The following is a 25,112-nucleotide window of genomic DNA, read 5'->3' as shown; positions in this document are numbered from 1 at the left end:
TCTACTCCTACTTCTTAAAAACGGAACTTTTTATCTCAAACTTTAATATTGCATGTTTTTGAATTTTTTTGTTTTGAAATACAAGACAAAAAAATAATGTTATTTTATATATTATATTAGACTATTTAATTGATAATAAGTGGTAAAGAAAATATTTTAAATATTTGAATTCTGACCAAAGTATTGTGTTAGATAATGCTCTTAAAGCAACACTGAAAGCGGATTACCAAATGTTATCGATAAAATCATATCATTCGGCCCACGGCGAATTCATAGAAGGTAGTGTACAGTATTTTACGAATATGGATGTTTCCCCCTTGAAATTGTTTAACAACCCAGTGATCGAACTCAAGAGGGAGTTACAAGGTAGACAATTTATCGAGAAATCCGATAAAATTGGTGTCAGAAGTGGAATTTTCTCACAAATTCCCAAGGAGAAAATTATTCGAAAATGGCAAAGTTTAACGATCTGAAGATTCCACAACTGAAAAAGGAGCTTGAGCAACGTGGTTTGGGAAGTGGAGGTGATCAAATGTACAACGAGAGGAGAAATAGCTGCAGTAAACCGAGTCACTAAGCAATTTGAGCAGAGCAGAGCAGTTTAAAGTTTATGTGTGGCTGCTTGCATCGAGTATGAAATCCGAAGATGGGCAAAACTTCCGAGTACTTATTATTGTTCCGAAGGTTAGAAGTCCTGAAGTTCCAATCGAGCTGGACTAAGTACCAAATGAAGGCTAATTGCCGATCTTAGAGAAATTAAGGGGTTTCTAGTCTAGAAGCATGAATTTCAGGTAATTTTTAAAGTGTCGTAAAAAAAGGCAATTAATATTTTTAGTATCCATTTTTTTATTAGTTATTTGTTAATTTTAGAAGAGTACAGAAAAATATTAAAAACAAAAATAAGTAAAAAATTTCAAAAATTATGAGCTGACGAAGTGGGGGGTCTCTAAAAATTTCCACGTGACCATACCCATGATTTCAACCCTCCTAGTTATCTGAAACCAAAAAAAAAATGATTATTAATCTAGAATAATGTCGCAATGGCCGGAACTACGGAAAAGTGGGAAAACATTTTTTTCACAAAATGGCGACTGCCTGAAAAAAAGTTTTTTGGATCACTTTTTCTGACTATTTCGATTTTTTTAAAAATAATAAAAATAAAAATTTGGGGATGGGGCTAGTTCCAACCATAGACAAGCCTACAAAGAAGACTCGATAAAAATTTCAAGTAAATCGGTCTAGTAGAACCTGAGAAATGGTGGGTATCGTTCCGAAAAAGTCAGTTTTGAGAAAAACGCGTTTAAAGTTTAGGAGAAAATTCTAGTGAACACGGACGCCACGTCACAAAATCGGCTGTATCTCCGAAAATAAGTCGAATTTTGAAAAATCCTTCCAAGGTCATATCTTTGAAAGTCTAAATTCGATTTTTTCAAAATCCTAGACAAGAATACTCCCTTAAAGCATTGCAGCTAAAGGGTCTAGGTCCAGAATTCATGATCAGATAAAGCAACACAAAGCGTGTTCGCCATTTGAGCGAATTGGCGTAGATGTAGATGGTTCAACTCCCACCAATAAATTAGGAAATCGACATGTTTTTATACTCAAGTATGCCCAATTCTTAATCGAAAGGCTGAGTCACTAGTGGATGTATTCATCAACAAGTGGGTGACGAGATAAATACGAGGTTGTTCATTCGAATATGAGTAGTTAATCGTTAAGTTGTTGAAATTATAAATAAACATAACTATATTTAACATTAAAATAGGGATTTTCATTTAACAAACCAGTGATCGAGGTAGACGATTTATCGAGAAATTTGTTTCAAAAAAAGCTCTAGGTAGCTCTCTAGTATAATTAACTAGTTATATAACCTTATTATTTACTATCTAACCTATAGTCTACTCGGCGGGGTAGCAACAGATCGATTGACTTCATTTTCATCATTTTTGTATGAGTTATTAAGCCAAATTGAAGATGTTGATATATTTCTAGTGATTTTTACCTTGATCGTTCAAATAAGTTTCTTGTTGTATGATTTGTTTTTGCGAGTTTATTGTAATAATTGTAACAAATAGTCAAATAAGCAAGCTTGCTAAAATTAGTTGTAAATGGAATTAGTCGGAAAAAATTTTAATACAAAAAACTGATAATAATAGTATTTGTAAATTATAATTTACATATTTACATAAACTTTTTAATTTTTCACGTGGCAACGATATAATGTTCCAGTCTCATTGCGTTTCTGATATAATTTTCATAATTTGTCTGGGCTTTGGCAAATATAAGATTTAATTTTGTGATTATTGGAGTGAATATTTAAAATGATTTTTCGGAAATAATGAATAAACTAAATATGTAGCTAATAAATGAATAATTGTTATAGACTGTTAAATAAGAAACCTTTGAAGTGTAAATTTAGACAGAGACAAGTTATAATGAAAGAAAATTGTGAAGTTTTCTAGGTTGGAATGGGAGACGAGTGAAACAAGAAAGAAGTAAATAGAAAAAAAACGGAAAAATAAAAGTGTTGATCGTTCGGAAGAGGAGGTGGTGGGTGCTCTTTATCAATCGAGGTAGTGTTAAATACAACGGAATTGTCTACGGCAGAACTGGAACATAATTATTTTTTTTGGCATAAACATACAATCTATGGATAGATAAATGCAGTTTTATAGGATTGTAAATACTTGACGTTACCAAATCGTCATATTGAAAGACGTAAGTACGCTTTTTAGACTTGCGAAGGGTGATGTTTGTCATGTTTCGTTTTACAATACATAGAAGAAAACAAATAAAGTAAACGCTTATATGCATACATATGTATGTTTATATAAACGTGCAAGTGGTAGAAGAATAGGCTAAAAATAAAATTAACTGAAAAGGAATACAAAAAGCAGAGACGAATACAGCTGAGAGCGCAGCTGTTTTTGTTGCTGACATTCGAGATTTCCGACACTACTTCATAATATGGCACTATCCATGTAACTTTTTACATACATACGCGGGACATGAAAACACACAGAAAGTTTAAATTTTCATTGAGTGTAAGACACAAAATTCTAATAGAAGTTTGCTTCCTCGGTGCAACCAAGATTTTTTATATTTCTTGAGCGGTATTTGTGTAGCGCAATAACGGCGGATTTATCTCGATAACATACTTCCTTTCGGTGAATTTTTTTAATTTATGTGTAAAAATAGATTACTCCTCCTATGATTTGCGGTCTTTTACAATTTTGTCACATGTGATTCGCTTGCCCATAAATATATAATCAAATATTAATGAGCGTTTTCGTTGTTTATATTTGGCATGGTTAAAACTTTTTAGAAGTTTAGTTACGTATATTGTACCAGTAAACATAAAAATTACTGTCAAAATTTTAACTTGTTACAATTGGATAATGTATATGTACATTTGCCGGTTCCCAATAGCTTGTTTGTACTAGATATGTATGTATCACTGTTACGATATGCCACCCCATTCCGTTGAATTGAAGTTAAAGCATCTTAACTTCAGATGAAACGAGAAATTTAACCCTTTCTATTCAATTATTGCTTACAAAAGGAATACATATTAAAATGATCAATTTTTACTGATAAAATTTATTTAGAACGTTTTTAGAAATATTAGATGTTAGATGTAATCTCTTTCTTTTATATTTATTGTGGCTTGCCTCGTCCAATTTCGGGATTTTTCACCACGAGCTCAACAAGATTTCAAATTTATATGTATTTATACAAAAACAAAATAACTTATTAAAAATAATGTAAAATTATTTTAAACTGTTTATTTACAGTTTTCCATTTTCTATTAATATTATTCCACAGTAGTGTTTAAGAACTAGGTAGCCGTTGTAATTTTATGAAATTCTTGTCAACCCCACTTGCACAGAGTTAAAAACTATAATTTTTTGGCTGAGTTAATTGAGTTGGAAACCGTAATAGGGGTTTAAGTTTACAGATATAATTTCGGCTATACGAAAACTTGAAAAGATATACATATTAGTTTCTTTTTCTGATTAATTAACTATTGAGCTAGGTATGTATATTTGATTTGTTAATTTATTTTGCTGTATTGTAGTAAGAATGGTAGACAACTTTATGTTTTTGTTATTTTAGCTCATGAATTTTGTATTTTTAACAACTCTTGAGTTTGTTTTAGTGATCATGTTGTCAAAATAGGTGGCTCATAAAATTAATTCGAATGTATACACACGTCAGAATTAGTAAATATATATATATACATATATATATGTATGTGCATATTTCTTGTTTGATTAATTGTTAATAAATGATCACCTTTTTGACTTAAATGCTTATGTTAATGTAATTTTTGATTTTCAGCTGACACGACAAAAAAAACATTTAAAATTGTGTCATGTATAGACTTGCAAATTTGCACTAATAAAATGCAGTAATACGTTTAAATCTAGCTCCTGAAGATAACTGTGAAAGTCTAAGAAGCAGCATAATGGAGAACAATGGAGACGAAATGCGGCGCCATATACGTCATGAAATTGAAGTTCCAGCCTATCATCATGAAATGGAAATCAACGACGATGGACGTAAGATATAATACACTTTTTTAATCAACCCTGTTTACGTCATTATGTATATATCTTTGAATCAAGTTTTTATTTTCTAGCCGACTCCTATGGTCTGGTCTACGATCGTGGCGACCGCACATCGACTTTGGGATTGTCACTCGAAGTATGTAAATAACACATCTACCTGGTGGTGGATCGACAGTTGAGAGCTGTACATTGCAAGCAGCAGCTTAGTCGCTCACACTTACTTTCCGCACATATAAGTAGTTATTATATTGATATATTTATATTCTTTTAGCAAAGTCCATTAACATTCTATATGGGCACATCCGCCGAATCTGCTGCAGCTACAGCCGCGGTAACAAACTATCACAACTTACCCAGCTATCCGCCACCTGTACTCACACCAACTACACCCCCAAATGCAACAACACACTATGAAGGTGTCACCACAACGATATCCTATGATCCCGCTGTGAATGCACCATCGCCTTCCGTGTCTACACAACCAATGGTTGGTTCTATTGGAGTACAAATGTATCCACCGGTGCGACACCATCTGCATCATTACAATCACGTACATTCCCATCGACATGCTCTGACACATCGACCCCACCATACAGTACATTCACACATTCATCCCCATGTGCAACAGCATCAGCACCAAATCCAACATCAACATCAGAATATCCACTCAGCAACATCCACCGTACAAATGGATGGTGATATTCCAAGTGAACGTTGCGGTTATGATGCTTGTTTGATAAGACGTGACCCTTATTTCGTGTGCAACAAATGTTTGTCTGACACATGCCACTGCGCACATAGAACCTCCGGCGGGTAGGATTTTTCATATAATATTTGTATTTGATTTTGACTTCTAAATTAACTTATAACTTTCAGGCTCAACCACTCATCTTACGACTCTGTACATGGGGCAGACCATATGCATACTGCACAGCATGAACAGCAACAGCAAGAAACATTGACAGCTAATCTTATTACAAATGAATTGCCAAGGGTTAATCATATGGATATTAGTGTGGTACCTGATGAGGCGAATGAAAATATAGCTACTAGTTCCAATGCAATTATGCAATTGCACGATACTGAAGAAGTCGGAACAGCTGACGCTGTTAATGATGAACACGATTATGCTTTAGATAGTTATTGGACACCTTCAGATCGTTCAAGTGATGGAACCGCCCTAACTTTGCCACATGCTACTACTACTGTTGATACTCAAAAGACTGATATTAAATGCAAACAAATGCTTGCCAATTCCACCCAAATGGGCGATGCAAACGCAACGAGGGGGACTGCTCTAAATACCACCGCCTTTGATTCCGAAAATCATAGGCTTTTAACACACAACAATACTGTCCGTACGCCTCATTATGCTGCAGTGTCTACCATAACCAGTAGTGCTATGGCAGGTGGATCCTCGGCTATCGCGGATGGTAATGCATCCGTCGACTCGCTGGATGATGAAATGATGGTAGCATCAACCACGACCGCAGCAAACCATGACGGAAATGACGAGTCGGAAGGTAACAGAGAGTTAACAGGTGATAGTAGGAGTAACAGGTTAGATCTGTCGACGAGCGCAACTGCTTTTGAGAGAGATAGTGATGAAAATTTGCAGTTACCTACGGAATCTAGGGAGGCGTTAGCGCATACAAACGATACCTTTCATACATCTCCAATATCACTTAATAACAGCGACGAGGTGACCTCTGCATCTGACACGGAACGCGCTCATTTTGCCGACACATGCACCACCAACACGACTACAACAACATATGCTATAAAGAAGCAAAGTAAACCTGCGAATGCAGTAGGCTCTAGTGGCGGCAATGGAAACGGTAGTAATAATGCTGGTGGTGCTGACGGTAGAAGCAGCGTTAGCAGTTCGATCAGTAATCGTGGGTCGGTGGGCAACGTAGACGATTTAGTTGACATGGATGCATTACCCAGCTTTAGTGGAGCTTCAAACAACAACTGTGCTACACCTAACGGCTTTAGTGATGAAGCGCATTCAGCGACTAATTTTCGCTCCGTTGGCAGCTCAGCATTTGCTTTATTCAATAGCGATCACAGTCGAGCTACGCATCAGGCAGATGATGATGGTGGCGATGATGATGATGAGATTATTTGGAATTTGCATAAGCCGCGCGTTCATAGTAATACTAGCACCCCCGGAGGAGCACAACATGTTAGGCCAAATCCGCATGAATTTCTGCGTTGGAGGGAACGTGAACGTCAACGCATTAAAGATCGCGAGCAGCAACAGTTTAGGAGAGGTGGGGTTACTAATGAGTGGTTGCGCGATTCAAGGGAAGATGAAACGGATCGACGAGAAAACTATTCACAAGAAAGATCGAGTAGCTGTCGACCAGCAGATGGAACCCCAAGGGCCGCCAAAATTCCACGTATAAGCAGCAGCCTTGTGCGGTCTAATACTGATAATGCTAGCTGTGGTATTATATCTGTAGATAATGTTGCTACTAACTCCAGTGATTCCGCCGATAGACGGACTGCGCGTCGTATAATGTGGCGCATGCTGAATGTTCATGAATCCAGCGAGGTAGATGAGGTACCACAACCACCATCTACTCAAAATATGCCGGAGGTCACTCGGCCTTTGACCCCACCTAGTAGTACAGCTCCATCGGACAATGGTGCGGCAGTCGAACGGGGCTCATACGTGATCACATATGCTGGGCATAGTGTTGGTCATTCAACAGACAACAGTGTAGTGCTTTTAGAGGACAGTGATTTAGAGGAGCATCCCCATATTTATACCACTGGGTATTCAGTGGGATCTACGTCTGATGCGGGCGAGGTAGGCGCATCAGTAACTTTACCTACAGAGGTGACGGCGGTGTCATCGCCTACGGTAATTCAGCCCTACATCGATGACGAGCAGCCAACTTTTTCTGGAGCCGTAGCTACTAACTCTATTGAAGCTTCTACATCCGCCAGTGGAGCAAATAAAAACAGTTCGATAGCCACAAAAAGTCCAGCTTCCATGGACATATCCAATAGAAGTGGTGATGGTACAGCTGTATTAACTGCTCCTGATTTGCAATTGGATTGGTTATCGGATTCCACAGGTGACGACGATGATGTTGTATTCGTTCATTCCACTCGTGAACCCATACTATCGATTGATCTTACCACTGATGAGGACACGCCTGCCCCAGTACAAAATGTAAGCGGTGATGACGGTACCGCTGCAGATTCTAATGGAGCGACAATAGAAGGGATGGAAAGCGCACAATCGAATTATTTCCGGTTGAATCCACAATTTAGAGATGTGGCAGCAGGCGGTCCATTACTGCATCCATATGCAGTTGTTCCGCCAGGTTATCAACAGTGGGATGTAGCCGGTTCAAATAATCAGCAACAAGCGTCTTCCAATATTGAAACTGATGAACCCCTAGCACATCCGCAACACCATCACGAATGTATGAGGCATGCCGTTTATCAGCCGCAACAGGCGCATCAACCGCAACACCAGCGATTCTCCTCATTGCTGCGTAATCGTTATTACAAGTATATACCGGCTCCAAATCCATTTTACGAACCACAACAAGCTCATCAGGCACAACACCAACGACCCATGATGCATGAGCTGCATGGTCTATGTCCGGAAATGCGGCGTCTGCGACGTTCACCGCAATTAAGTATGCCGACGGCGGCCGCCACAATGGGCCGCTCGGCGTTACCAGTTTTACGCAGCGGTGCCACAGCAACAGCACCAAATGCGGATGGCGCCATTATTTCTATACCCACCATTGAAGAGGTGTCTTTACAAGATTTATTTGGGGGTCGTGTACCGGGGGCTCATGTACCTATGCACCCACATCAGAGTCGCAACGAAGGAAACAATCTTCTCTACTCAACACGCCCTCCTGGCCCTTCACGCTTTCCCAGGGGTATACCTGCTGTTAGCCTTAGCGACAGCGTTGACGCTGCTGACAGTTCAAATATTGCTGTTGGCAGCAGCGGTTCATATTCAAATACGTCAGTTGGTGATAACAACAACAACAATAATAGTAGTCCACCCATACCGCAAATAGCGCCATTTTATTTACACTGTCGGCGCGCCGATGATGAAGTGCCGCCACTTCAACGAACCATTCATTCACAACAAGAGCCCACCCTCATTCCCTCATGTTCGTTCGGCCGCAGTCGTACGACATTAGCCGGTGCGGCATTAGCGGCCGCAGCAGTAGCTGCACGGGCGTACCCCCATACCGATATCAGCGCAGGACACATGCAAGGCGTATCGCCAACAGCACCTAACTACGTGTCTTCTGCCACAGCTCCTGCAGTACACCCACCGGGTCCACCGCCCGACGCTGCTTCAACACTGACCGCTGTTGGACATTCGAGTAATAGCGGTGGTGGTGGTAGTAGCGTAGGCAGCGATGAACGTGTCAGTGGCATGCTGCCTTATCCAACATTTGCGGTAAATGCGAGAGCACGTGCCCCACTCCCTACGCTGATGGGTCGCCTGCAACCAAGTGGTAGTGGTATTGGCGGCCCTTCAGGTAGTGCTGGCCATCATAGTGGTGCTCGTCATGGTGGTGCAGCACCGCCGTATCCCGTGCATCAAAATCTTTGGTATCGCCAACAACACATACAAGAAATACATCGTCGCCACATGACACCCACACCCATTGATTTGTCCTCGAATCCACTGAATCTAACAAATAGTTTCCGTTGGCGTTCACAGCTACCGAATACATGCTCGTGTGTGCATGCCAGCAATGGACCGGTGTCCAGTTTAGATCCGGTAAGTTATACCAAAATTGGAAATAAGTGACATTGCGTAATCTCGTTCGCCAATAAAAGAATAAAAAACACTTTTTGCTATACATAATATTCTTACTATATGCCCTATGTACATGCCCTCTTTTAGGCGTACTATCCTTATGAAGCACAGCAACGTCGCCGGTCGGCCGTGCATCACCACATGTTTCATCATTACTCACCGGTGCATCTGGAAATTGGACTTTCTACACCGCTTTCACACATAGGACCGCATATTTTAATTGGTTCTGCCATAAGACCGAATCGTGGCGCCACTCTGGTAAATATACACTTCATTGGAAACAAATATCGTTTATTGATTCGAAATAATAACTGTTATATTAGGAAATTATTGAACGCAACACATTGCCACATAAATACAAACGTGTTCGCCGCCCAAGCGAATCTGACGAAGATGCTGAGAAGTGTGCCATTTGTTTGTCATTATTTGAAATTGAGAATGATGTGCGGTGAGTGAATTAAACATTTATTTTTAATTGTCTGCTAATAGAAATGTCATATAAAATTCACCTAATTATTGTTATTGTTGTGGCTGTTTGCATGAATCCTCAAATAACATTGGGGTATGCTGCGAGGTGACAGTTCTGGTCTTAACTAAGGCGTTTATTGAAAATGAACCCTAATGAGTTCCACATAAATTGTTTTTGTTGTTGTAACATACCCGTATAATCGACCCTCGTGAGAATAGTAGTCGCTATCTCTTCGTTGCATAGTGAGTGTAAAGTTTTAATTAGAGAAGTCAACCGACTTAAATTTTTTTCCTATTTTAAAGTAATTCAGTTTTAATTCCCTCCCCAAAGTTAGTATCTGTTTTAATTAAACTGAAAACTGTTTAAAAAAAAAAAAAAACAATAAAATACGTTAGCATCGGTTCCTCCGAAACTATAATGCCCTTTACTGGTGCGTAGAAGGGTATAAACATATCTTTATCTTGATTTTGATCGGTCAGTTTAAGTGGCAGCTATATGCTATAATTTGTTCGAAGACTGTGCCGATGCCTTGGGTAACAATTTGTGGCCAATTTCGTGAAGATATCAGCTATATGCTACAGTGGTCCGACACCGGCTTCTTGATGAGAAAAGGACGCCTGCAAAATTTCAGGTGGATATCTCAAAAATTCGACTAATTCCGGGCTAAATCGACTCAACTCGTCACGCTGATCATTTATGTATTTTCTTGTGTATTTTACGTTTCTTTTCAACCAGAACTTAACTTACAAATGGCAACTAACCAAACATTAGAAGTTTCTTTGTTACCTTCTGCTATCGCATATAAAAAGAAAAGTCATCGGTCTTTATTTTAGAAAATCTTTCTTTGCTTAGTTTTATTTGGCATCTTTTTATATACTTTACAGTCGTTTGCCATGCATGCATCTCTTCCATACTGATTGCGTCGATCAATGGCTGGTCACAAATAAGCATTGTCCCATCTGTCGTGTGGACATTGAGACACATTTAACCAAAGATGCGACCACCACTAGTGCTTTATGACACTCATCCACCACGGGACTGCTTATGTAAAGTGAGGAGAAGTGAGCGGGCAGGAGAGAGAATAGTAAAACTAATATCTGCTGCGTTCAAAAGAAGCAAGAAATCAGATGGAAACCATACAAAAACATAGCCTGATATTAATTGTCATACAAAAAACTTTGATCGCAATTAAAAGCAGAATCCCTAGTTATAAGTTATTTAAAAGCCAAAAGAAAAAACATGTAAAATATATATATTATTATTATATACAGTATAATGCATATGAAGAAATGAATTAATAGCTTTAAGCTATTTCCTAATTTTTGTAAATATTTATTTTTTATATGTAAATATTTTTTGTGAAGAACCACTTTTCCATTTTTTGATTATTTATGTTTATATTATATGGTGTTGTAAATGGCATGATGTGTTAAGTAGAAAACGCCAGAAAGAACTTGTGGAAAGCAAACATATTAAATTGTTCAATAACCTTAAAAAGTAAGGGCTCGTTCATTAACATAAATTGAAACCTTTTTGTAATTTTTTTATTTTCATTTTGCTATTGGAATTTCATTGTTAATAAAACACACATATTCCAAAAGTGTACAAATATTGTATATGTATATCTTTCAAAAAAATTGAGTAAAATTAAAAAAAAATTTATTTTTATGCACGATTATTTGCATAATAATACTGTATATTGTTTGAGCATATTTGGAATACTGTTGATTATATTGAGAATTACTATTTCATGGAATAAATATTTATAAACTCATTGAAGTAATACAAAACTAAGTTTTGGAAAATGATCTTAAGGGTGATTTTAAATCTAGTATACATGTGTGTAATGTCTAATGTGTATATACAATAATTTTTTACTAAGTAAATTAATTTACAAAACTCATAAAAAACTAAATTGCTGTTTGTCTGCATTTTTCCATTGTTAGTTTTGCGTAACTTTATCTCTTTACTGATTTGTTCTTTGTTTTGCTCCAAATAACACAAATAATTGTCCTTTACAACACTTATGTTTATTTATATAAAACGAATTATTTTTACATATTATTTGTTAGTAATAAATATTATTGGAATTGCAGTCAAAGCTCTGCAACATGAATGTGATAAGCTTTTATTGCAAAAATTTAAAAAAAATTATAAAATTACACTTTTTGTTGTAAAAGATTAAAGAGAGGTGTATTATACATAAATATACATAAATACATACATGTGCATGATATATCATGTAAATACACATACTCACATTTGGTATGGTGATATAGTTTTCTACTGAATTATATGCCACATATTTTGTCACTCAATTATGCTTTCATTGTTAAGTTCGTGAAACTGAAATTAAATTGTTCTTACATAAATATAATATTGCCACAGTTACACTTTTTGGTCACTTGAAAACTTAGTACTTTAATAATATGAGAGAAATTGTGAATTGGAATTGTTATTTTATTACTTAGCGATTCATTACATTATTTCGAAACAGATATGTACGTCATATAATATTCAGTTATAAAAGTGTAACTTTATAGCGCCTTCGTTACAGCTCGTTACTTCAAAATACTAAACATAAATTATTTAAAAAATAAATGAAATGAATCACTCATGAAAAATAAGAATACATATGTACATATAAATAATATAAATCAATAATTTCCATATTACTTTCATACAATCGGTTTGAAAATATGTAAATATAACGTCATTTTCATTCACACATACAAATAGAAATTCAGTTGCATGCACTTGTCTCAGTCTCAAACACTTAGCTTTAGTTTGCGCTCCCAAGCAAAACAATATCATAACCATACAACTACTAGTAGCAACGCTGTGCCATAGCATATTGTATATAAAACCAAAAAGAGATGGTATAAATTGGATATGCCACAAACACAAAATAAAATTCGGTAGTCATAGTACGATTCGAAAGACCTCAAATCACTCAGCAATTTGTATAAAAACAGAGTTCCTCCAAGCAAATTGCGGCAAATCAATTATTGTGAATTTTTGTAAATAATTTCTATTAAATTTTTTCATTAAGCAATGTTTATATATAGATATATTGAATACTGTCCCAAAAATTATATATATTATATTGTCATATATACTAGAAATATGTTAAAATAAATATATATGAAAAATAAAATAGAGATATTGCACTATTGCCAGATTGGATTAATTATATAAACTCATACCAACTTATGTCTATCTCAGTAAATAAGTTGATATAACAAATTTCTTTAAATAAGCTCTTCCAATAATATAATAAAGGAAAAAACGATGCAAGCCACACATTCAGCCGGTGCGCATATTGTTAATTGAAAGTGTTACTCGTGAAATCGCTTAGCTTTTACAACTGTAAAACTTAAATATGAATAAAGGAACTTATAATAAATGTTTAATATACAATGATACACATACATTTTTATCAATCAATGTGTGTGTATGTTGGAAAGTGGAATTATGTGTAAAATTTTCTTCTTAATTAAAATTGAAATGTTTTCTATTTTGTAATGTTTATTGAAAGTCTTACCGGTCTAATTGTAAGCATAAACTGGAAAATTGCAATCTTTGTTTAGTGCCTAATTCTCATTTCGTTTATCTAAAACTCACTACTAGTATTTACTCAATCTAGTTATAATGGTAAATTGAAATGTTGAAATAAAACCAATATTGTGGATTGAAGTTACTTTACGTTTTCGAACTTTCGTCTAAATAATCCGAGAGTTATATTCTGATTTCAACATTGTCTGATTGTGACCTTTTAAAGCTCCATTTGTTCGTTTCTAAAAGCCTTAACAAACGCAGATTCCACTGCTGTGATAATGATGCTGATTTAAAAAAATTCTCCCCTGGGAATGGATCAAATGCTAACCCTTAATAGAAATGATAAGCTGACTATCAGTATTATAAAATAAGCAAAAGTTCAATATTACATAAATATATTTATTGGTAGTTATTTTTTTCCATAAACCAATTATAATAACAACAATAAAATATATTCGGTCTTTAGAGATGAAGTTAATAAAAGCTTCCTTGAGTATCTTACATTGGTAAAAAATCTGTATTAAGCAATGTAAAGCGAATGTTCGCGCTACCTTATACCTCGCTCGAAAATCACACTTTATCCAGTTACAATAACGATATGCAAGTATAAGCTTGCAAATGGAAAGCATTAAAATCCCTTTGCCTTAAGCTAATGTTTATGAGATTCATTAACAATATTCGAATATTTAAATATGAAAGATATGTAGAAAGAAAGCTAAAATATCCTATATTTTTCGGAGTTATTGAAATGTTTTATTCAGACTGTCTATTTCTCCTTTAACGTACGCAAATCTGGATAGAGTGTGCCCGCTGGCACGAAGTGTGTGTCCGAATGCCGTAATTTGGTTTTATAATCATCGATGACTGCTTTGCCCGTATTCTTGGCCATCTTTTTCGCCAAACCCTTAGGCGTAATGTAGTTCACATTCTGACTGACATTGAAAGCGTTGCCGAGAGTATCGAAGGTGCCGGCTGCAACACCGCCGGCTGACGAGCCATATCTGAAAAAAAATTATTCAACTCAGTTAAAATATATTTTGGGCTCGAATGCACTTACTTATGCTCAATTATTTTCACTGAATTTTCGCTCAAATTTGTACCCAGTATCTTCGCTGACGTCTCGAGACCATTGTAAACGGTGCTAAAGCCCTCCACCGCTCCGGCAGCAATTGTCATAGCGCCCTCCATTTTACTGTTTGCTTCACTGGTGTCATAGCCAAAGCCTTTCTGCAACAATGCGGAGCCAGCGTTTTGCACATGTGGCGCTAGGTAGCGGCCGATAGCCATCGAGGCGGAGCCCACTTTGCCGGCTATCCAACCAGTGACGCCCGCTGCCGCATGCGTCACATCGCGCGCCACCGCCACTGAGGTTTGCACGGTCGACGAGACTGGCGGCGCATCCGGTGGCGCTGGCCTCATTTTTGAAATGATGTACGGCGTGGTTTTCACCATTAACTCACCCGTCTTCTCTGCGCCACGCACCAGATTGCGCGCTATGAAATCGGCTGCCGTGACGATATGGCGCGAGACCTGTTCGCTAGTATCGCGCGACACGCGTGGTCCCACTGTTGGCTGTTGTAAAAGTTCAACACGACCAGAGAGTACCGCCTCGAGCAGATCCAAAAAGAATTGCTGCAAATCGCTTAGTTCTTCTTGTTCCTCTGGCTGTGCAGCAGCTTGCTCAGCGCCATCAACAGTGCTTTCGCTGTCGATAAGCATTAGACCAAATGCATGGCCTGGCTCATCGACTTCCAAATCAGGCAAAATAAATGCGCCGTAATTAGTTCTATAACAATTGGTTATCGTTGGTAGTAGGGCATACAGCCAAATCATTTGTGGCGACTCCTTTGTGGGTACTTCAATATGATCAGTATTGCTGTGAGATGCCTTATCTGTTGGAATTGTACACTGTATAAATGAGACACCGTTTAAATGCTTCCATTGGTCGTCACAGGGTGTGGTGCACATAACTAGAGACATGTAGGTTTCGCCCTACGCAGAAAAAAATGTATAAAATGAAAACTATAATTTTTTAAAACAATATTTTAGATAATAATAATACTATTTAAGTTTAATAAAAATGATTAAAACTAAAAATTAATATTTTTCCATACATGGATAAAATTTTGTTTGATGTCAACAAAAAACCTACGATATCTATGGATATATACATACATACATATATACTATATATGTATATACGCTGTGAATAAAATTCCAATGACTGAAGAGGAGCGAAACGCTTATAAAATTAATTTTACTCAAAAAATATATTCCAATAGTGTATCGAATTTATGTTCAAAACACATTCTTCGGTCCCCTAATTTTATTTTAATGTTTTCAGCTTCAAGCTTGTCTCGTCCAGTTTCCCGATTTTACTCCACGAGCTTAAGAAATGTTTCACCATTTTATGGATTTTTACATAATGACTGTAGTTTGAAATTATAAATAAAATAGTTCCTTTTACCCCTTTTCCATTTTCCATTAATATTTTTACTTCTGGTACAGAGTTAAAAACCATAATCCCAAACAAAGTTAAAGTTTGACAACACCTCAACCGACGCGTTGAATTGAAAATCATAATACCAAATTTCAAAACTTCCACCAAAATGCACTTAGGTTAAAAACCGTAATAGGGGCCTTAGGGTTTGTTCAAAAAGTATCACGAATTTTGTATTCCTTAAGAAAATGTTTATTTGTTCATGAATATCTGTTTTATCCTCTTCAAAGTAGTCACCCATAGATATATTGCACTTTTGGAAGCGTTTTTTCCAATCCTCAAAGCTTTTAAAAATAAATTTTTTGTGTTCTTGTTTAGCTCTTCCTTCGATGCAGTTTTTATATCCTCAATCGGAGCGTAGCGGAGATTGTACCGTTGGGTGGGACTATTAATCATACACATATATGTATATGCTATAGGGGCCTGATCTGAACAATTTCTTCGGGGATTCTACTGGGACAATTATCCATTCCCGTTCCCACGACAGTCGGGTCTATGTACCCGGATTTTCATCAGGCCAAGGACTGTCAACTCGTTACCATTCCTCTAATTATTCAAGGAAAGTATTCTGCCTCTACAACAACAACAATTTCCTTATCCATACCAAAATTTTTGAAGATATCAGCTAACAAAAAAAGTTTTCCATTCAAGGACTGTATTTTGATCGTTCAGTTTGTATGAAAACTACATGCTACGTTGGTCTTATATCGTTGGTTCCGACAAATGTGCAGCTTCTTGGGGAAACAGGGACGTGCATGAAATTTCAGATCGATATTTCAAAAGCTGAGGGAATAGTTCATGCACATATGTATGTACAGACAGGCGGACATGGCTAAATCGACTCAACTCGTCATGCATTACGACGTTTCTTTCTGGGTGTTACAAACTTCGTGGCAAACTTGAAATACCCTGTTCATGTTATATAAATAGATGTTTTTACAAATATGCCAAAGAATATGGTGTGCTTGAAATGTACTTATCAATGCTTAAGTATGACTTGCCGATATGAGCGTTATCCCTTCGTCATACATAATATATGTACATGGCGTATGAGTAAACTGATGAAAATAAAAAAATAATACCAACCATTGTCACAACAACGCCTTCAGGTTGAATTTTGTACAATTTCGTCTGCGACGTAAAAAGTGTGTCAAAAAGTATGCCCACATCAGAAGGATCACCGATAACACGACGTAAATCGGTCAAAACTTTGCGATAATGAGCTGCTGCACTAGTCGCACTATTTGCAGCGCTATCACCTTTATAAACAACAGGGTTTTCAAGTAAAAGAGATCTTTTCTTTGGTGTAGGTCCATCAATTGCTTCTCCAATTAGTGCTGCAGCGTCACCGGGCAGATAATCTGCATCCTCTTCTTTTCCTTCCGCGGCAGTGTTGTCAACACTTGCATGCTGGCTACGTAAGACTTTTAGACGGTAGCTTACTTCCATTTTGGCTCCCTTTAGCTTTTGTACAATTGCACAAGCGTCACTCCACTCAACCGCTACAGCATCAACATTGTCCGGCAGTCCCACAGATATAGCAAACGTTTCGTCAATTTGTTGCAAACATGACTGGTAAGCCGTAATAGCCTCGAAAGGCCGCTCTTCTTCTTCATGTTTAATGGCTTCATCAATGCAGGCAAAAATACGTTTGTTCGAAGCTTTAATGCGCTCATAAGCGCCAAGAAATTCCGCTTCTGTTGACATGATAAGCAACTGTAAGTATATTTTAAGGTAAGTATTGTTTGTGTATTAGTAATAATTAAAATTTAATGTGTACTTTATTTAAATCCAAGTTGACATTCATTTTGCTTATTCGTATCTTTTGTTATAAAAATATTTTTACGAGGAAATGGACTATCCTCAACCAAAGGTTCACGACAACTAAAGAAAACTTTAACCACCAATGCAACAATTCACAAAATGTGATTTTTATGCAATTACGAAATTAAAAATTACTCAGCAATCTCGTTAGAACAGAAATGTAAGGCTCTCAGCTGCTGCTGTCAAGGTTTAGAGACACCGACGGGCGAAGGGTTGACTTATGAATTGAATTTCAGCCAATTTTATCTATGAAAAAGTAAGGAAGCCTAAGTTCGCGTGTAACAGGACATTTTATACTCTCGCAATTTGCAATGATCACGAGCGGCGAAGTATTCCGGGTTTTGGAAAACTTAACATAATGTTAAAAAATGGTGCGGAAGAATTTAACATTTGACGAAAGTATCTTCTTAAATTATACTACAGGTCACAGACTCTCAAATTTTTATGAGAATATAGCCATAAATTTGATATGAATATAAAAATAATAATTAACAAACACGAGAAGTGATGTAAACTCAACCCAAATGGCTAAATCGGAAATCTTTATATACGAGAACATTTTCATATACACTTTTCTGGATTATTAATTTGTTTATATTTATTTAGTTAGCTACCTCACTCTCAGCAGTTTAGAACATACCGTTATATAGGCGGGGATATCCTTCGTTTACAATCTCACGCTATTTGAGGAGGTGGCAAAAATTGGTTCAGAGCAAGTTGGGTTGGTTATATCTAGCTTTACTTGTTTGTGAGATACAGAGATACACAAGTATGTAGTTTAAACCTATATTAAGGGGCGGGGGTACACCCACCTTTAAAATTCGACGAAGGCGGGCCATTGGTCCGATTTAACCCATCCGGTGCCAAGGAACCTGTGTTTCATAAAACTGTCACTTGGGTGAACCGACGGGCGGACAGCCAGTCACATACATACATATTTATCTATCTCCATCAGTTTTGTGTGAAACAACCAACCGTTAGGTGAACAAAACTTTATACTCTATAGCAATATGTTGCGAGAGTATAAAAATATTACACGAATATAACATTTGATGACGCAAAGTGCAGAGTATAAGTGAAATGAAGAGACGAGAAGCTGCAGTTTTAGTTAATTGTCATCGCTTCGTTGTTGTTGTTTTTTATATTATCTTTCCTAATATTTGTTTACTTTTTTCTAATTAATAAACGTAATGCTACGCATCAGCTGTGAAACATTACAAATAACTACTTATATACATATGTACATATGTATGTATGATGTCATATCTTGAATATGAAGGGACACGTTTTTAATTTAAAAACTGCATTAACAAAAAAATTAATAGCTTCTTGTGGAGAAAAGGATGTGCGCAGTATTTAATTTCCTAAACTTAATAGAACTAGTTTGCGTATATATAGAGATATGGAGAGATGGACATGGCTAAATCCACTGAAATCGTCATGCTGATCATTTCTATATGCATATATAGATTTTCTGGGTTTATCGATGTTTTCCTCTTAGTGATATAAACTTAGTGGCAAACTTAATATACCTCGGTTCAGGGTATAAAAACGACGTGTCCACTTGTAAATTGGCTAGGGTAAATACACAGCAGCACAAGCAAACTTGTGTAATCAGATAATGGATCACATTTAAGCTTAAAGTTTTTCGAAAAGAGTTTGCATATGTACATACATATGTATGCATGTAGCTCATAATTAGGGCCTTATTAACTGCTTAAATATGCAACTAAATCTTGACATACATATGTACGTTGTAAGTCTACCCTTTAGTAAATGTAAATTTTAGTATATCAGCACTTACGCTTTTTCCACCGGAACCTTATACTATATGTTCTTTATTTGACCCTTTCCTGCTTCCTCTTTATTAAAAGTTCAACGTTTTTTGAAAATATAAGTATTAAATATCATGAAACAATTTACTTCACCATTTTGTCAACAAATACCTTGAAACAAAAAACACTTCGTTTATCACTTTATTCAATTTCGCATATTATTATCAGCTGTATCTTAATTAGTGTGGCCAGATTTTTTGATAGAAAAAACCAGGTGCGTAGTTTTAATATTTAAATCCCTTAAAATGGGGTTTAAGATTTGTATTTGCTTCCGGCTTGGAAGCAAATTTTTACATAATATCAGAAAAGTCGGTCCAATTGTAATTGATCACCTTAAAAATTACCGCTAGAAAGAGTCTTTGACATTTCATTTGTAGTCTGTGCCGAGAAAATTTAAGTTAGTATAAAACAGCTGATTGTTGTAAGACTTTGTACTTGACTTTATTATGTACACTACATATAGGTTTATATTTCTTCTAATTTTTCAAACCAAACATGTCTATTACAAAATCATTTTAGGGGTTGCTGTCGAGGTGAAAGTCCTCGGTCGGATATGGATTTAGGTTCGCTTGGAAGTTTGTCATTGTTTGCCGAAATGACCGCTATTAGCTAAAACTTGTTTTAATTTCGTCGAAAATGAGATAAAGCCCTTGTTATGAGTATTGACAGTGTGATCCTCTAACAACTAAACCAGAGTGCGACTGCAGATTCCAAATTAAAATTGACAACGTGGCGTATGAGTGATTTATGAAATTAATTTTAATGAGTCACAACCCAGCAAGTCATGATTACGAGAGCTCTAACACGTTGAAAGATTTAACGTAGAAACTGACATATACACACCGTGCAACTAATAAATCCAATGTGTAAGAAAAGGATGAACCATCACACGAACGCAAGAGTTTCGGTTAAATTTAAGAAACTTTATCAGAAATCTATGGTATCGCTGGTGGGTAATGAATCAGTAATTTAACCGATAGTTGGCTTACAGGGAATGCAGACAAAATTAAGAATGGGAATTTAGTACCACGTTAATATAATAATACAAATGTGAAAAAATCTCATTCAAAAGTTATAAAAATAAATTTCAAACACAGAGTTTTTGCACACATTGTTTTTATAAATTAAAATTGTTTTGGTATTATTTATTTTACAGTATTAATTGATTCATTAGATTTTGATTTTGTTCGGCACAAACAAATCTTAAATTATTATAGGCAAAACTTTTCATTTAACGTTTTGGTATTGCAAAAAGCTTTATCAGTGCTTAATTTAATGCAAAGAAAATTAATTAAACATATTGCTTCGCTGTGTATATTCGTGCTAAATATGTGAGAAGTATGGTAATATTATATAACAATAACCAAATTAACAAAAAAAATTACAAACTTTAAGAAATATATTTAATGAATATACACACTATATAATATATAATGTATATCTGTAATAACTATATATTTTTATGGTATGTATATGCTTCGCTGTTGTTACAACTATGTGTTTTATGTATTACATTATGTACAGACATACAAACAAATAAAATTATTTCTCCAACTTAATTTAGCTTTAAACAAACTAACTCAAATCTAGGAAAATCAAAGCCTATTAACTGTCTTAAGCTAAAAATTATAGATTATACAATTAGGTAAAAATACATACACAATTCGTGTAAACATTTACGTATGAATGTGCTATGATATTGATTACATTTATTATTGTGTGAAGAACTGGCTTTGCTCATTGAATTATATTAAACGAATAAAATAATAACTACCACGCTACACCGATCGCTGTTCATTTATTACACTAAACTTAACGTCATTATTAACATCTCATAATCACAATTACCGAGAATAAAAGTTCTCCATTTGCAATAAGTATTAGATTTACTAAGAGTGCATAAATAATAGTACGAAAAGCAACTTAAGTGGGGAACACCAAAACAAAATGGGTTCAGATATGTGTTTTTGGCTTTTCATGTACCCAATACTTAAAATTTACGCGCATATATTACATTGTTTAGATGTACGAATAGTATGTAGAGGTTCACATGTTGATCAATTATTGTTGGCAAAGCGTTTTCACACGCCGTCAAATGACTTCACATTCCCTTTGTTACCCTAGGTTTTGGTTTTCTGTTTCTAAAAGTTTTCGGCGCCAGACACTGAACATTCGTTGCACTCTGCCGACAACACCATCGTCATTAAACTTCTTTTTCATCATTATTATTGCCATTGTTGTAGCAGCACCAAAATTATTATTGCAGTTAGGCATTTAATGTATTTTTGCACCGGCCATCTATTGCACGTAATAATTATTTTTTTTTTACATTGTTTAATGTTTTATCGGTTTTTGCTTTTAGCCGGCGTAGGCAGCATGCCGTTATACCTTTTCATAAATGTGGAAATAGTTCTTGTAAGCTTTTTTATTTATGTTTTTATTCAGCTGCAATGGTTGTTGTTGCTGGCGCTATGTGTTGTCTTTTAAGTTTTGTGTTGTTGGAGCATTTTCGGTGTTTGCTGCTACACATACTCATACATAGATTTTTATTACAACGTGGTACGTCTGGTTTGTCTGATTTTATTTTTAGATTTAATTCAGTTTTTACTATTGGCTGGCTGACTGTATGCGGCATTGTTTAAAGCTAATGTAAGTTGATGCAAATCAAAAGGCATTATCGTCAATTTGCATCTCCAATTCGATGTCCGAAAGATTCACCTCACGCATCGAATTTATGAACATATATCGTGAAAAGTAAATATACAACCAACGAAACCATTTCATTTGGGATTTATGCTCACGCATAGCGCGACGTATTTGTGCAGCCTCATCCCATCCCAATATACACCTTTAAAGAATATTTTTAGAATATAAGTTAGCAATAGTTGTTAAAATTAAACGTCTTATTAAGTAAATATTTATAAACATATACAATATATATGGATCAATCAATCTGTTTTCTTTAATATATCTAAATATATATTTTTCATTTTGATTTTTAGTTGTAGAATTAAAATGTAAAATTGGTTAACATTTAAATTTTTAATGTAAACATATTTTTTATTATTATATGTACATATACATACATATATAAAAATGATCATAAATAATGACCTTTCGTCATAGTAAAAACAAAAAAATATTATAGAAAATTTACAAGTGCTGACCTACTTTTAGGAATTACACTTTTTTCTCTATAAATGTACTTCGCAAGATATTAAATTTTAAACAACAAGAATATACATGAAAGGCATTAAAACTATTTTGTTTACAAACATTTTTGTGTATGTACATACGTTAGGTGTAGGCATACATTCACATATATAGGAACTGATTGCAACAATGTTTACTTTAACAATGAAAAATATTGGCCAAAGCTACTAATAAAAATTAACTTCACATTAAAATATTGTAGAACGTGAAACGAAGCTCACAATCCTAATATTTTAATGATAACAAATGAAATGTTGTAATAAACTTCAGAAACTATGGCATGTCATGAGTGTGCTTGTTTTAGAGTTAGCTATCAGAAACTTTCACACCATATCTTATCATATAATATTAACTTAGATGACTAGCAAATTATTAATTAATTGTTTGAATTTGATGTGAACTCACCAGTATGACGAAATGCAGCATGTACAAAGCAAATCGAAAATCGAAATATATTTCCTTAAAATATTTATGGAGTCCAGCGTATAAAATTTGCATTCTGTGAAAATTACAAAATAAAAGTTGTAGCAGATATGTATTAGTCATAACGCAAGTTAATTATATATTTATCGCACGTTCTCAACACGACAAATGTCAATTACACGCGTTTCGAAACTCTGGCAGATATGACGCTATCTCAATAGTATACCTCAGGAATAAAATTGATGAAGCTGATCGCTATTTATGTACTTACCTTTTGGTAACAAATTAGCTAAGCAGAGCGACGCTGCTGCGAAATAAACTGCGCTGTGATTAGGATGTTGACTCACACCATCTCGATCGAATGTACAGATCGCTTGAATATCTAGACTTTCAACGGTGTGTAGTATTAAATTAGCAACAACTGGTGCTTTCCATTCAACATTAGGGTCATCTGGAAGGTTTGTTGCGTTCACCATTATAATATTCGCTGCTGGAACACCCAACATTTCACATGAACGCCATAATTCTTCACGTCGTAATTGCGCTTGTTTCTCATAATTACCTATTAATAGTTAAACAAGTTATTGTCTTGTAATCAAATACTTTACTATAATATAAAAAATGTGTTAATATGTATACCGGATGTGGATTCATTCAATCACATTTGTAAATTAAAGATATTAATCATACTCACCGTTGGACAGACATAACACGTACACTTGGCAGCTGGAACGATGTGTTAATGTGTATATTAGTGGGCCAAAGAACATGCATTCATCGTCCGGATGTGAAGTCACCAGTAAAACACGATCCAATTTGTGTTGTCTTGGAAAGCGTACATTGTTGATCAGCTTGCACCAACGCCACAATGGGCTGTTGCTGCGTGTTGTATAAAAAATGCCCAGGCATACTAGCAAGTACACCAGACACACGTAAATAATATGCTCCAGGGCTTCGATTGCTGTCGAACTGAAGCGTCGATACGATAGAGTCGCCCAGTGCAGAACGTTAGCACGCCACGTTTCTTGTAACAAAATCAACGCTTGCGTCTGATTGCCAACAAACTGATGCAGGAACCGACCACTATCCTCGTACAATTGCAATGTACTCGCACTAATCAATTCGAACACTTGATTAAGCCAAGACAATTTCATTTCATTTCAAATGCAGCGCACACTGATCAAAGTTTTCGAGGCAAAATGGTTTAATCGTTAAATTAGTTTGAATAATTATTTTTCCGAATTTATAGGTAATTTATTACATCAAAGTAAAGCTATTATTTAAATACATACATTTATAATTGATAGCTTGTTTAATTTTTCCGGTGGGTAAGCCAAGACAAATGTTTCCAATTATGGTATTAATGATTGGTAGTTCTTTTTATCGTTTTTCGTTAGAGTTTTCAGCTTAGACACTATTTAATAAGTCCAATTCTTTCATATCGGAATAAGATTTCAAATATTTTGTTTAAGAGTTATAAAAACTGAAGTTTTGTTTTGCCTCTGGCGCGCACCTGAGAGTCCACATTTGTTTCCTATATTTTTGGTGGTCGGTCGGTTCCTTTGGCAAATGGCACAGACAGCAAGCAGCTGTTCTGAAATTTTACCGTCAGTGCTGCCACAGTTACCACAAAACCAAAATTAACTAAAATAATAATCGCTATGTCCAACAATTAAATTGAAAACAAGCAATCTGTCGATATTACTTTCACAGCAACAACGGATGTCACAACTTCATATTTTGACTAAATTATGTTGTATGTTATTTATTTGTGAATATAAGTTTCCCATTATTTTTCATTTTCCCCTTCAAATTTTAATTTTAATTTTATTAAGTTTGATAACATTAGCTTGTTAAAGTATAATGGCATGAAGCAATATAGTATTCAAATTATTTTCCGACA

General features: G+C 35.5%; 3 protein-coding genes across 6 annotated transcripts; 1 reads left to right on the top strand and 2 right to left on the bottom strand.

Annotated features, from left to right (window-relative positions):
* The first annotated feature begins 419 nt into the window (after positions 1–419).
* On the top strand, positions 420–11,185 carry LOC120781996. 2 transcript variants are annotated; one of them, XM_040114164.1, is made up of 9 exons: positions 420–791; positions 2,455–2,718; positions 4,342–4,562; positions 4,643–4,707; positions 4,843–5,384; positions 5,448–9,348; positions 9,475–9,645; positions 9,711–9,835; positions 10,741–11,185. In XM_040114164.1, exons 3-9 carry the CDS (start codon positions 4,469–4,471, stop codon positions 10,874–10,876), a joined length of 5,034 nt encoding a protein of 1,677 aa, XP_039970098.1. In that variant the 5' UTR covers positions 420–791; positions 2,455–2,718; positions 4,342–4,468; the 3' UTR covers positions 10,877–11,185. The 2 variants fall into 2 exon arrangements, with proteins under 2 accessions (XP_039970098.1, XP_039970103.1); XM_040114169.1 differs by lacking the exons at positions 420–791; positions 2,455–2,718 and having other exon boundaries at positions 4,505–4,562; positions 4,629–4,707.
* A 2,612-nt stretch (positions 11,186–13,797) lies between these two features.
* On the bottom strand, positions 13,798–19,665 carry LOC120782012 (protein spartin). Of its 2 annotated transcripts, none has more exons than XM_040114178.1 (4): positions 19,543–19,665; positions 17,001–17,630; positions 14,472–15,406; positions 13,798–14,415 (listed from the first exon to the last, which is right to left on the bottom strand). In XM_040114178.1, exons 2-4 carry the CDS (start codon positions 17,619–17,621, stop codon positions 14,181–14,183), a joined length of 1,791 nt encoding a protein of 596 aa, XP_039970112.1. In that variant the 5' UTR covers positions 17,622–17,630; positions 19,543–19,665; the 3' UTR covers positions 13,798–14,180. The 2 variants fall into 2 exon arrangements, with proteins under 2 accessions (XP_039970112.1, XP_039970107.1); XM_040114173.1 differs by lacking the exon at positions 19,543–19,665 and adding an exon at positions 17,695–17,905.
* Positions 19,666–20,787: 1,122 nt separating this feature from the next.
* LOC120781982 (N-acetylglucosaminyl-phosphatidylinositol de-N-acetylase) lies at positions 20,788–24,809 on the bottom strand. Of its 2 annotated transcripts, XM_040114157.1 has the most exons (5): positions 24,502–24,809; positions 23,904–24,385; positions 23,481–23,771; positions 23,192–23,285; positions 20,788–22,421 (listed from the first exon to the last, which is right to left on the bottom strand). In XM_040114157.1, the coding sequence occupies exons 2-5, from the start codon at positions 24,361–24,363 to the stop codon at positions 22,238–22,240; spliced, it is 1,029 nt and encodes a 342-aa protein (XP_039970091.1). In that variant the 5' UTR covers positions 24,364–24,385; positions 24,502–24,809; the 3' UTR covers positions 20,788–22,237. The 2 variants fall into 2 exon arrangements, with proteins under 2 accessions (XP_039970091.1, XP_039970088.1); XM_040114154.1 differs by having other exon boundaries at positions 23,904–24,809.
* Positions 24,810–25,112: the final 303 nt, after the last annotated feature.

The sequence above is a fragment of the Bactrocera tryoni genome, chromosome 1, assembly GCF_016617805.1.
Source record: "Bactrocera tryoni isolate S06 chromosome 1, CSIRO_BtryS06_freeze2, whole genome shotgun sequence".
Lineage (NCBI taxonomy): Eukaryota > Metazoa > Arthropoda > Insecta > Diptera > Tephritidae > Bactrocera > Bactrocera tryoni.
Note: the sequence above shows the minus strand (reverse complement) of the source record. Positions and strands in the feature narration are given on the sequence as shown.